The following is a 14,224-nucleotide window of genomic DNA, read 5'->3' as shown; positions in this document are numbered from 1 at the left end:
GAGTGAGAGAATTTATCCCCAATCAAACTCAACTAGACTCTGATAGGACTACCAAGACTCTAGGATTTTCACTTGGTCATCACTTCTTGGCCAAAGAGCTTTGTAGAATGAAGTTCTTTGTAAAAAATCTTCCTCAATAGATATCATGTGGCTGCAGTGTTAGGATGTAAAGGAGGGAGGAGAATCCTTAAGTAACCTGGAGGAAATGTTAGGGAGTAACATTTCTGTCCCCTGACATTCAGCATCAACCTCACCATTCACTGTCGTTCATGAGGAGGGAGCACACACTCTTCCATTGGCTGCAACTTGGCAGCTGCAGCACATAGCACAGATGCCTGTTGTATTGCATCAAGTTTACATGGAGCATCAAATTTTTAAAAAAATGAAATCATTGTAAATCCTGGCAGTTTTTATGGTATAATTAAAATGTCTAACAGGATACCTCTGGGAAACTAAATGCAGTTTTACTATTTATAGAGCCAGGAGAGGTAGTGTTTCTTGCCAACTTTCATATCTTATGACCTATAAATTGCTCTTAATAGCTAATCTGTCATCCCAGGTTCTCATACAAGAAAGCTTGTTTCCTTATTAATCTGTTAATTTGCATCTGCAAACGACATTTACAAATTCTTGGTTGGAAAACATTGCTGTATTAATGCTGGGCATTATAAATAATTTATCACCTGTGATAGCAACGCTAAGGTATTGCTAACAGATCTCTCTGACAGTGTGTTATTCTTCCAACCCTAATATAATTTAGATAAAAATAATTATGAAAACTCCTCCGGCCCCATAGAATTAGAAAAGGCTGACAGGTTACCATGGAAAAGCTGTGACTATCACTAATCACTCTCTAAGCTCATAGTAATAGATTCAAACCAACTGTTCCAACTATGGCATAGTATAACGGTAGACATAATTCAGGTGTACACAGATATTCTCTTACCTTCTCAATAACAACTGCAGAGTAGTCCTTCAACCCTAGGTTCATGTGATGGCACACACTGGTTAGATTGATTGCAATAAGCCCAGTTATTAAGTATGTACAGCATGAAAATGATTTAAGACTACTAAAGACCCTGTAATTAAAATGTTCCCTGTTTGTGTGGTATTTAAGTCTCATCTTCAGTTTGTGGCTGTGAGTTCACAATTCTTAGAGATCCAATTTCAGGAAGCTTTCCCTGCCAAGAACCTTAATATTTACTATATTTTGTTTGTGTTTTGTTGATTTTTCTCTATTTTAATCCAAGAAGATTTTGTGGGAGCAGGAAATAAAGCGTGAAAGGGAAGAAATCAGAGTAATGAGAGGATTAAGTTCATATCATAGGCTGAAGCCAGGGCAGAATTTGCACATATTATGGGATTATATCTGGCTGTTAAAGGGAGGTTCTGAGTCAAACCATAAGCTTCCTGGTGACCCAATTAAAAAGATAAATTTGACCATTTATAAGATTCACATTTTTCTTAAGATAAAACTATAGCAGTTGCTTGGTAGAAGCATCGAAATCTGAAATAAATTTTTCCATTTGTCCTTTTAAAGATGACATCAGGTAATATCGTGGACAGTGTCCTCAAAAATATAGATTATAAATATTTTTATTATTTTTGTCTTTGGTTTTGTGTGACTATTTTTTAAATTTATTTTTATTTGTGTGTGTGTGACTGTTGAGTAAGAAACTCAAGATCATTGTTTAACTTCTTATAGAATTACCTTATCACCTCAATGCTTATTAAGAGTAGATTTTCAGGCTCTAGTATACACATTGAATAGGGAGTGTATGTCATTTAAGACTGTAGGAAGTACATAGACCCTCCAGGGAATGATTTCATCTTATGTTTCTGCAAGTTAATATTTGGGTGGCTGTTGATTCCCCCTAGATAGGCCTGGAATTTGGGTACATTACTACCAGTTAGACTATTGTATCTGAGTTAATACAGGTATTTAAAGATTAGCTAAGTTCCTGATTTTAGTACTTAATTCTGCTCAAATTTAGTTTTTCTATTAAAATGCCTAAAATGTTATCATCCAGAAACTTATGGTAATTGGTAAATACCTAAAATTTAATCCCCCAGAAACATGGCAATTAATATATTTGAACGACTGACTAGTGTTAACTATTACTATGATGATTGGAGCACGAAAATTATTAATTTATGCTCAGTATTATATTGGTCAGGCTAGGCCAGATTATGCTGCAATAACAGTAAATCTCCAAATCTCAGTGGCTTAAAACAACAAAGGTTTATTTCTTGTGCCCACTGTATGTTCATTATAGGTCAGTCAGGGCTCTGTCCCACATGGCTGTGATTCTCACTTTAATTTCTGTTTTGATAGAGCAATGTTTAACAAAGAGAAGAGAGAATGTGGTGAAGCATGCACTGTGTACCAAGTACTGAACCTGGCAGGTTGTTTATAAATACTGTTTTATTTAGTACTCATCAAGGCTCTGTGAGGCCTTAATATTCCCATTTTACAGATAAGGAAACTGAGGCTCAGAGATGTTGCAAAACTTGTGCAATATCACATGGTTTGTCATTTGAATCCATGTCTGATTCCAGAGTCTGTCCCTATTATTCTATATCTTTCTGTCTCTTGAGTTATAGGTAATTAACCTGGGACCTTGAATTTTTGGGTACTGAACTGGCAGGGAATACAAGGTGCATGTGGATTTGGACAGTAAAGAAGAAATACCATGCTTCTGGTAGTAACTGCAGGTTCATTTCCCCCTTTATAAAACTACATACAATTAGTCAATCAGCAGTTATATTAAACATTCCCTGTATGTACATTTAATTCTTCCACAAAATATAACTCTTATGAAATACAATACGGGGGAATCATGCTAGTTGTAAAGGAAAACATGTTTCATTCTTCAAAATAATGTTTAATGATAGTGTCATCAATGTGGTTGTAGTTTGGGTAGTTTAAATGCTTCTATTTTATGCCTCAAACTAAAATCCCTTAAAGGCAATTGTTTTTTCTTTAGCTCCATGTCCCATGAAACTGACTTGTCAGATGTAGTTCTTCTGCAGCTCTCCGGGTCACAGAGCAAGGGGCAATGGCTCCTGTGTGCTAAGGCTACAGCTGGGAATCATGCTTTGGCAAGAATATGGGTCATTTATATCTTGTAAAGAGAAAAGTATTGTCTTATTCCAACCAGAGAGTTTGTTAGCATAACTGTTTGTGTGCGTTTTAGTATTCAAATACAGATGTTCCAAAATGTTTCCACTGTGGGAAGCAGCTGCTGCTATTCAGGCACAAAAATCTCAAAGAGATTAATATACAGAGGCAGCGTGAACCTTAGTGGCAAATGCAGCATCTGCTTGAGGTGGGGCCTCTGATTCCCCATAGATGTGGGTCTTCAGATTCTCGTTAACAGCCTGAAACCATGTTTCAGATCTAAGCTTATTCTACAAGAACAGGAACAAAGACAAGTGATTAATTTGTAATCACTTAGCTGATAAATATCATCATGGGTTATTTGCTCAGGGGCTGTAAAACACTGGACTTTATTTCCTGTGGCAACTGATAGGAATATAGATGTTTGGTCATAATGACTGATGGTTTCAGTTGCCATTACCAGCTCCTGCTTGGTAACAGAGCTCAGCCCCGCCAGCTTGCAGTCACAGAACATCCATCCACACCTCAGTGAGGCATTCACAGAGAACTTTGCACTTTACTCTGGACATTCACATGCACTGCTTCATCTGGTCCCATCCTAGCTCTATCATTCTCCACACCATTCACATATAAAGTAAGAAGTGAAGAAGTAAGATGACTTAACAGGGTTAGGAGCCAGGGCCTCTGACTCTAAATCTGGTTCCATTCTTTTTAAAAAAAAAATGTTTATTTACTTACTTATTGAATTTATTGGGGTGACATTGGTTAATAAAATTATGTAGGTTTCAGGTTTACAATTCTATAACACATCATCTGTATATTGTATTGTCTGTTCACCACCCAAGTCGAGTCTCCTTCCATCACCACTTATCCTGGCCTTTACTCGATTCTAGCTGCCCCATCCCCCTTCCCCTCTGGTAATCACCATACTGTTGTCTGTCTATGTGTTCCATTCTTACACAACAGCACCCTGCCTCTTGAATTTCAGAGGCTGTGATGTGCTTCATAAATTATATCATCCTTTCTAGAGATGTTGGTTTCCAGGACACCACCATGAGGCATCCCAGCTTCCCAGCACTGCCTGGTAACTGGAGGGAGCCAGGGGAGAGCTGATGCAGTAGTCCTCCCTCTGTTCCCCACATCCCAGAGGGGAAATGCCCCAATACGCCCTTTCCTTACGTTTGGAGAGCTTCAGCAAATGAGCTCCTGTGTCTCCCTGGCATTTAGAGAAATGAAGACTCAGAAGCTGAAAATCCCAGGGCTGTCATCTGCAGTTGCCATAAACCAGAAGTTCCTAGGAACAGTGACGCCCGGGGTGTTGTGCCTGCCCCAAGCCTTATAAATCCATCCCCTGCAGTGTTCAAGGGCTCATTGCCTCCAACCAGTTCTACTGTTTGGAATTACCACATGAATTATTTATGGTTTGCACATTTGACAGAGGCTCATGGCTGAGTTTCAAAACACTCAGGTCCTGGCTGGGGCCTAGAAATGTCGCCTAGAAAACTGAAGCTCAGAGAAGTTAAATTTCTAAAGGTCCCCAGAGCCTGTAAAGGGCAATGCCATTTTTTTGTTCTTAAATATATTTTTATTGATTGTAGAGAGGGAGAGGAAGAGAGAGAGAGAAACGTCAATGATGAAAGATAATCATGGATCAGCTGTCTCCTGCATGCCCCCTACCAGGGACTGAGCCCTCAACCTGGGCATGTGCCGTTGACCAGAATCAAACCCAGGACTCTTTAGTCCACAGGCCATTCTCTAACCACTGAGCCAAACCTGGTAGGGCAAGGGCAGTGCAGTCTGGAACCGTGTGTCTGATTCTTGGTTACCTTAGCTCCGGAGTCACAGATCCATGTGTTTTACTTTGAGGGCAACACAGATTTGTGGGGGAGGGTTTGTGGACTGTGTCCTGCTCCCTAGCCATGCTTGTGTAGAGAAGGACCCAGATAGTGAGGTAGGGAGGGCCAACTAGAGAAGCAGAGGAAACAGGTTGAGTCCCTGGTTTGCAGTTGAGGAGGAAGGGGCGGGATCAGGGAGGGGAGAGGAGTTGTGAGCGGCAGAAGGCCCCGCACGATGCTCTGACATGAAGTAGAAGGCCTGTAGAAGGGACCTGAGGCCAGTACAGTTCCTTTATAATTTGCAAGCATTATAAAGATGACCAGTGCCTCTGTTATTTTGATCAAGAACTATTTCACAGGCAAAAAAATAGGGTAGCAATTCACTCATCTATAAACTATTAATAAAAGTGCTCTGAAGTGTACAGACATAGAGTACATCTCAGAAAGGAATACCCTTACTCCAGGTGGCACAGCATCTTTTGCTGTTTTTCCCCAGCCTGGAGGCCCTTGTGAAGACCACTTGCCTACTTGTGACAGGGCATCCTTTGTTCTGCCAGGATCACATGTGCATGTTAGGAAGAGGGAACAATATGAAGGAAGGGGGCTGAGAAGGGCAGAGAAAGTCCAGGGTAACTCCCCTTTAGAAACTAAAGACAAGAATCTAAGCCCTAGCCACTTTGGCTCAGTGCTATCATAGAGTGTTGGCCTGTGGACCAAAGGGTCCTGGCTTCAATTCTGGTCAAGGGCACATACCTTGGTTGCAGGCAGCTCCCTGGAGCTGACCCTGGTCCGGGTGAGTGTAGGAGGCAACCAGTCAGTGCACATCGATGTTTCTCTTTGTCTTTCCCTCTCTCTTCTACTCTCTCTAAAAATCAATGGAAGAATATCCCCAGGTAAGATTAAACAAACAAACAAACAAACAAAAAGAATCTAAGACTATATGCACTTGGTAAGATTCTAAAACCTGTTATTATTTTTGTTGTTTCCATTTGGTGCACTCTACTGATAGAGAATTATTTTCATTAAAACTTTTCACAGAAAAAGGGCTCGTGTACTTTTCTTTAGACAAGAAATGCATGAGCAGCAAACACTGTGAGGGGACTAGGAAGATAGCATTTTTCTGTACAAAGGCTGGGGTCAGAAGAGCTCCTAGGCATCGCGATCCCTTTGGCGGTTGAACGACCCTTTCACAGGGGTCGCCTAAGACCATCCTGCATATCAGATATTTACAATACATTTCATAACAGTAGCAACATTACAGTTATGAAGTAACAACGAAAATAATTTTATGGTTGAGTCACAACATGAGGAACTGTATTTAAAGGGCCAGAAGGTTGAGAACCACTGTTCTAGGCAAAAACAAAAGCAAAGCTGGAAGAACCACTGTGGGCCTGAAAAGGGGTGGAGAGGCTCAGTGGAGTCCTCGCCTTTCAGAGGTATAGTTTGTAACCCACCCATTGCTTTCCTTTGGGGCTCATCTAAACCTAAGCCCTCCGCAGTAACCAGCACGGATGAAGTCACATTAAAGGAACAAAGATAAGAGAACAGACCCTCCAGTGGGTCTTAAGTCGCAAAATTACCAGTCATTCTAAATATATCCCTTACCATTAAGGTGTCCATTTGCTTTTGGGAGAAGGCTAGATAAATGCCTGGGAGTGCAAAGAGCCAAGCATGGATTTCTCCTACGAATTTCTATGCTATACTGGAACTAATTTTGGTCTTCTTCAACATTTCCTTAGACTACAGAGGTTAATAGCTATTAACATAGCTATAATATCATAATATTAGAAATGTCAATAGTCTTTAAGATGAAGGTTATGTGCAGTACAACCTGCTTCTGTGAGATTAGGTATTGAGAGTTACTGATTAAATTACCGTTGTCTTTTATTAGGAGCTTGCTGTTCGGATGGGCTCTTCTTAGTTCTGCATAGGTCTGTGAGCCACTAACAGAGATCAGGGCTTGGATTGGGTGGCTACAGGCAATCTCTGTGGCATTTTATCTGCTGCAGCAAACCAAAGCCATTTTCCGATGTGCTTTCATTTCTCTGCTTTATGCTTTTTCTCCAGGCAGCTTCGTCAGCCCTGAGCAGCCTGGGCCACGTGTACACGGCTATTGGAGACTACCCCAACGCACTGGCCAGTCACAAACAGTGTGTTCTTCTTGCCAAGCAATCCAAAGATGAGCTTTCTGAAGCCCGAGAACTCGGCAACATGGGAGCTGTGTATATTGCCATGGGTGACTTTGAGAATGCTGTGCAGTGTCATGAGCAGCATCTGAAGATAGCCAAGGACCTGGGCAACAAACGAGAAGAGGCCCGGGCCTACAGCAACCTGGGCAGTGCCTATCACTACAGGAGGAACTTTGACAAGGCTATGTCTTACCACAACTATGTGCTGGAGCTGGCCCAGGAGTTGATGGAGAAGGCCATCGAGATGCGGGCCTACGCTGGCCTGGGCCATGCTGCCAGGTGCATGCAGGATTTGGAGAGAGCTAAACAGTACCATGAGCAGCAGCTGGGCATTGCTGAGGACCTCAAGGACCGGGCTGCAGAAGGACGCGCATCCTCTAACCTGGGTAAGGACAGAATGGCTTGCAAGAGCCAGGTCGATTCCATGGGCTGGAAATAGCGGGAGTAGCCCACTATCTTTGTGTTTTATTCTAAAGAATCTCTTCAATGTGTGTGTTGTATATTTCCTTCAGTTACATTTCCTTGGAGCCTGTCTGCTCTAAATCACATGATCCTTCCTGTCATCACAGCGCTCTAAGGATTAGAACTCTGAAATACTGGAAAAACAAAGCACCCAACCTTTTAATCTGTCTAGAGAGAAGAATGACCAGATTTATCTAATTAGAGAGAAGGGGAATGAAATGAGGATATAAAGCTATATTTGGTTTAAATGAAAGAGAAGCTGCTAGGAAGCCATCAATGAAAGAGAATTTGAGATGTTTTTGTTCAAAGGGGTTTCTTTACTTGGTGACTTTAACCCCACAGGAAGTGTATTTTTCCTCAATAGTACGTGTATTCACAAATGATATTGATAGTTTAGTATAAATGCAAAATTATTTTTTGAAAGATCTATTGAAATAAGATAGATTTGCAGTCATTATTTTGATAGTACTTGGTTATAGTTAAGATTTATATATTTGGGTGGATTTATATAGTAAAGAGACACTATATATTGGTAACTGGCTACTTTTTAGAAGATACTGTTATCTTGTCTCTATATCTAGGTATGGGTTCATAATGAATGGAAGGAACAGATGTGTTTGGAAGTATAAGCTGAACTCAGCCGTATGCCCGGATTTGTTCTGTGTCCACGGGGACTCAGGAAGGGGAGAGGACAAGGAAAAAGTGACCTTATTGGTATTAGTGTATGCTTATCAGATATTAGTAGCAGCAGAGTGTAAAAATCAGCCTCTTACGTGACCTACAAAACCAAGGCACCTCATCTCTATGTAATTTAAGCACTACTCCTCCCTCCCCCCACTTCTGATTATTGTAACCATATGTTTCGTGAATATGGTTGTTAGAAAAAGTCTGGAAGTCCCCTGGAGATGACTCTGACGATGATATTGAGATCAGAATGAGAATCGAGAGAGTCTGTAAGAACTACAGAAATAAGCTCTTGGCATTATACATTCGTTCAATGGATCAAGTATTATTGAATCAATCATTTATTGAATCGTGTGCTAAATCCTGGAATATAGTAGTTGCCTTAAGGGATAGAGAAGTTTTTAAAAAAAGCTTATAATTTAGTTGGGGAAATAAGACTAATACATAGGACAACAGTGGCCTCCCTGCCAGACTGTGTTAATGTTGCAGTGCCATGCAATTCCTAGAAGGGAGACCCTGAGGGCTTGGACTAACCTAGAAAGCTTCTTGGAGAAGATTAGACCTCAAAGAATAGGTGAGATTTGGCCAGGAATGGGATGACATTGATAGTAAGGATTATGTGGAAGAAGTTATAAGAAAGTAGGTTGGCATATCTGAGGGATGGTGGCATGATTAGACTTCAGAAATGTGCTAGGGTGGTAAAAGATTACTATGAAAACTACACAAGGGATATGCTAGTGAACAGGAATTCCTGATGGTTTGGAAATGTAGGCCTAAGAAGATAGACTAGATATTTAAGGAAGACAAGTCAAGCAGTGGCACATAGGATAAATTGGAGGGCTTAGAACAGGGGTGGGCAAACTTTTTGACTCAAGGGCCACAATGGGTTCTTAAACTGGACCGGGGGGCCAGAACAAAAGCATGGATGGAGTGTTTGTGTGAACTAAAATAAATTCAAAGTAAACATCATTACATAAAAGGGTACGGTCTTATTTTTTTTTAGTTTTATTCATTTCAAACGGGCCGGATCCGGCCCGCGGGCCGTAGTTTGCCCACAGCTGGCTTAGAACCTTAAATGGCTATGCAGCTTGGACTATTTAGATTTTCTTTATCATTTTGTATTAGTTTGAATTAGTTATATTTTCCAAAGACTTTGTTCAGTTCATTTAATTTATTGAAATAAAGTTGTCTATAATATTTCCTTATTTTTCTTTTAATGCTTGTAGGATATATGCCCTCTTTCATTTCTGTTATTGGTAGTTTGTGGGTTGTTGTTTTTTTACACCTGTACCATTTTCTAGATCATTCTAGCTTGACATTTATCAATTTTCTTGATCTTTTTAAAAAACTGTGTTTTTCTTAAATTTTTCATTGCTTGTCTATTTTCCATTTCATTTATTTCCAGTCTCATTTTTATCATTTCCTTCTTGCTACTTTCTTGTTTCTCAAGGTTGAACTTAGGTCATTGATTCTAGATCTTTCTTCTTTCTAATACAAGTGTTTAAAAATATAAAATTTCCTCTAAACACTGCTATAGGTGCATCCAGTAATTTTTGATGTATTAGGTTACCTTCAATAAGTTCAAAATATTTTCTAAAGTCATCTGTGATTTACCTTTAACCCCTGTGTTATTTAGAAGTATTGTTTAAATATTAATATGTTGGAGGTTTATTGTTATCAAATTCTAATTTAATTTCATTGTGGTCAGAGAACATATTTGTAGGATATATATTGTATTTTCTATCCGTAGAATTTACAGTTGGTTCTTTTAATGAAAATTTCCATTTAACTGCTAAGATTTATATGTTTATTACATGTATATTTTTCTTTCCATAGCTGAGCCTAGATATTACAAAAGCTTTTATTTTATTTTATTTTTATGTGTGAATATTGCTTTATTTCGTTCTTTTCAAACCTGTTATAGCAGCAAAGAATAAGCCTTAGATCACAGCCCTCCGCGGTGGCTGCTCCTTGCCCTGCATGATGAAGGGGAGAGAGGCTTTCACCCATTTTCAATTCAGGGTCGGGGAGAGGGAAACAAAACCTTTTAAAACATTGTCTACTAATTCCACGTCCGTTCTCTTAGAGTTGGACCATGTTGATTACCTGTTGTTGATGTTGTTGTTTTGTAATAGCTTGGTTGAGATATAATTCACATACCATACAATTTAAAGTAGATAATTCAGTGGTTTTTAGTATATTCACAGAATTGTGTATTGATTGCCTTTTGTACTGAGTATTAGTGACATTTTATTGTTTCTTTTTCCTTGCTCTTAATCCTCACCTGAGGATATTTTTCCCATTGCTTTTTCAGAGAGAGTGGAAGGGAGGGAGCGGGGAGGAGGGATGCAATAGAGAGAGAGAGAGAGAGAGAGAGAGAGAGAGAGAGAGAGAGAGAGAGAAAGAGAGAGAGAGAGAGAGAAACCATCAATGTGAAAGAGACACATCCACCAGTTGCCTCCCCAATGCACCCCGAGGGGGGGTGGGGAATGAACCCACATCCCTTTGGTGTGCAGGCCAATGCTCTAATCACTGAGCCACACCAGTTAGGGCTATTGTTTCATTTTATATCCTATTAGAGGCCCAGCGCACAAAATTCGCTTGCAGGTACGGTCCCTAGGCCTGGCCTGCAATCAGGACCATCTTCCCTGGCTGCCCGCAGCTGGCCCGGCCCCTGCCGCTACCCACCCCCAGTTCCCCGTTTGCCATCGAGTGATTGGAGCCTGCTGGCTGGGGGAAGGGACCGAGAGGTCGGCCATTCCCGCCCGCTTGCCAGCCCTGTCCCCCTGCCGCCACTCACTCCCAGTTCCCCATTTGCCATTGGGCGGGTGATCAGAGCCTGCCAGCTGGGGAAAAGGACCAAGAGGTGGTCAGTTCGCCTCATAGTGACTGGTCGAGCGGTCGTTCTGGTCGTTCCGCTGTTAGTGTCAATTTGCATATTACCCTTTTATTATATAGGATATCCAGTAATATGGAATTATATCCAATCTTGGGAATGATACTTGATAGAGATTCTGGATTCTGATATATTTCTCTTAATAGTATTGATTTTGTTGTTTTCCCAGTTAACTTGACTGAATTCAAGCTCCAAATTCAGTCTTCTCTGTGGTGGGTGGCAGTTGAAATCTCTGTTGGGGTCTTTTACCTTTATTTAAATGGGCTGCTTAGACTCTGCCTTTCCCATATATATTTCAGGAGTTAGAGATGAGGTAGAATTTATATTCAGAATTTAAGGCCCCCTACTGTGACTCTCTATGGGATTTTTTCCCTCTGGTTCTTCAAGCCAGCAAGTCTGTGTTTTTCTACCTGAATGTTAGCTCACCACCTTACATTAATTGGGGCTTGCCTTTTGGGAAAGAAAAGATGCTCTTTGGCATTTCAAAAATGGGAAACTTATCCAATGCCATTCCCTTCTCCAAATGCTCAGCTCCAACCTCTCTATAGTTTCTCACTCTTAAGGTTGTGCTTCATTGCCTTTACACAGATTCCTCCCCCAGCCTCCTCCATGCCTGTGACCCTCTCCCCCACAGACTTCATAGTTATTATTTATGGGAGGATTAGATTGAAAGGAACTCCTCCTCCATTACGGAACCAGAATTCCTGCTATTCTTTTTTAATCCATTGCAATTTGATTTGCTTCTTTTGTCCCTGAAAAAAGATCAACAGTGAACTCCTCATGCTGACTTTTACGATCTTTTGACAATTCTAAATTTTCCTAATCAGTATGCAGCATTGGTGTGATTTACGAACTGTTCCTTGAAATTCTCTCCTCTCCTAGTTTCTGTGAAGCATGCTCTCCTAATTTTCTTCTTGACTGCTCTTCTTGTGCCTTCTTCATTGGTGTTTTTTGAAAATGGACAATTTAAAGTTACAAAAGTGGTACTTACTTTTGTAAAAAAAAATTCTTATAATACATAAGTGTAAAAAGTAGGAAAAGGAGATCCACTCCCTTACATTTTTACCTTCCCCTTTCCCACTCCTCAGAGTTGGTTAGAATCTTTTCAGACCTGTTTACTATGTACATAAACACATGGCAGTACAATCACATATGTAAATATACACATCTATGTATAGGTTGTTCCTGTGTTTTATTTCTTGATTTTTTTCTGTTCTTTATATATCTTCCTTTATCATTTTCAATTACTGCTTCAATGTGCATTGTTTCTAAATTTTTGTTCTCCAGCTCTGACCTCTGAGTATTATTTTTGCATTTCCAACTGCCTAGTGGATACTCCATCTGATTTTCATGCTGATCTGTCAAAGTGAGTACAAACATGACATTTTTTTCCTAAATTAATCGCTTCTCCTAGATTTCCTAATTCTGTTGATGACAGCCCCACCCCTCTGGCCATTTGTATTAATTTTCTATTGTCGTCGTAACAAATCGCCACAAACTAGTGGCTTAAAACAACACAGATTTATTCTCTTACAGTTCTGGAGGGCAAGAGTCTGAAATCAGTTCCACCAGCTCAAGCCAAGGTGTCAGCAGGGCTGACTCTTCTGCAGGCTCTAGGGGAGAGTCGGCTTCTAATGGCACCTGTATTCCCTGGCTTATGGCTTCTTCCTCCCCCTTCAGAGGGCGTCACTCCAATCTCTGCTTCTGTCATCACATTGCCTTGTCTTCTGCCCTGACTTCTCTTGCATCCTCTTATAACGACTGTTGTGATTCTCTCAGGGCCACTTGAATAATCTCAAGATTCTTAGCTTAATCACCCCTGCTAAGTCCTTTTTGCCATGTAAAGTAACACTCACAGTTCCCGAAATTAGGACAACAGCATATTTGGGGGGAGGGGGCATTATTCAGCTTATGATACATCCTAACTTAGAAATCTAAAGTCATCATTGATTTCTTCCTTTTTTTTTCTTAGTGACTCTCAGTCTAACAGTTTTCAAATAAATATTCTCATAAAGGTTCTTTTCTTTCATTGCCTCTTCCTAATTGCCCAGTCTAATGTATTATCTTACTAGTTGGGTTTTCTTCACAACCATCCCACCTTCCCATGTCTTCTCCATCCTGCACATCGATAAGACTGACCCACCTGGAGCTCTAGTCCAGGCAGTCCTCGCTCGGTGCACATGGCATACCCCATTATGGTCAGAGTCCTCACCTTTAAGCCCGTCATCCTTTCCATTCTTCAGTTCCACTGCTCCTCTGCACATGCTCCTTCCGCAAACTGCGCTTCTCCATCTTCCCTGACCTCATCACATTGGCCATGCTTTCTTGCTTTAATATATTTCCTCAAGCTGTTTCTTCCACTTAGAACTTCTGTGTCCCTGTTTTGCTTGTCTAAAGTGTACTCTCTTGATAATAAAATAAATTTCTTACCTTGTCTGAGCCCTGGCAACACTTTAAAAATGTCTTTTATTCTGTTTATATTCAACCAGGAATTAGGGTTATTTGTATACTTGTGAGGATATCATTACTGGATTAAAATCATTACAACTATGAACAACCTTCTACTCTGTAGTCTCTGCGTCACTGAGTATAATAAGCGGTACACAATATATACTTATTGGTTAGATTGAATGAGTCAAAGCTTATAGCAAGATATTGTGCCAGGTGATTGGAAGAAGAGTGGTGCCTTTGGAAAGAGAAAGGAAAGCTGGGAGGAGGAATTAGTTTTGGGAAGCACGTGGTAAGTTTGATTTTGTACATGGCCCTTATGTATTTCTCTCACTTTGTGTAATATGAACAAGTGGAACTGGAAACAAGTATTAAGATGGCATCATCCTAATTATATTTATGAGATGGGGAAGGAAAGCCCACCAGCGAGTCTGAGTCAGATGCACAGAGTGGAGGGATCCAGGTGGAGCTCAGGGAGAAGAGGGCTTCAGGGTGTGGGGATATGTCACTTACATGAGAGAAGCCAGGGACAATGAGATTGGAGTCACAAAGATTATTTGACAATAGAAGCTTCTGAAATGGAGAGAAC

At 40.5% G+C, this 14,224-nt stretch overlaps 1 protein-coding gene across 2 annotated transcripts in view; it reads left to right on the top strand.

Annotated features, from left to right (window-relative positions):
* Positions 1 to 14,224, top strand: part of TTC28 (tetratricopeptide repeat domain 28) — a 379,945-nt gene that overhangs the window by 247,021 nt on the left and 118,700 nt on the right. For both annotated transcript variants that reach the window (XM_081113799.1, XM_081113798.1), the window contains exon 6: positions 7,024 to 7,531. In XM_081113799.1, the coding sequence (XP_080969925.1) occupies positions 7,024 to 7,531 (508 nt within the window). The remainder of the gene's footprint in view (positions 1 to 7,023; positions 7,532 to 14,224) is intronic.

Source organism: Myotis nattereri, assembly GCF_964212035.1.
Source record: "Myotis nattereri genome assembly, chromosome: 19".
In the NCBI taxonomy this organism is placed as follows: domain Eukaryota; kingdom Metazoa; phylum Chordata; class Mammalia; order Chiroptera; family Vespertilionidae; genus Myotis; species Myotis nattereri.
Note: the sequence above shows the minus strand (reverse complement) of the source record. Positions and strands in the feature narration are given on the sequence as shown.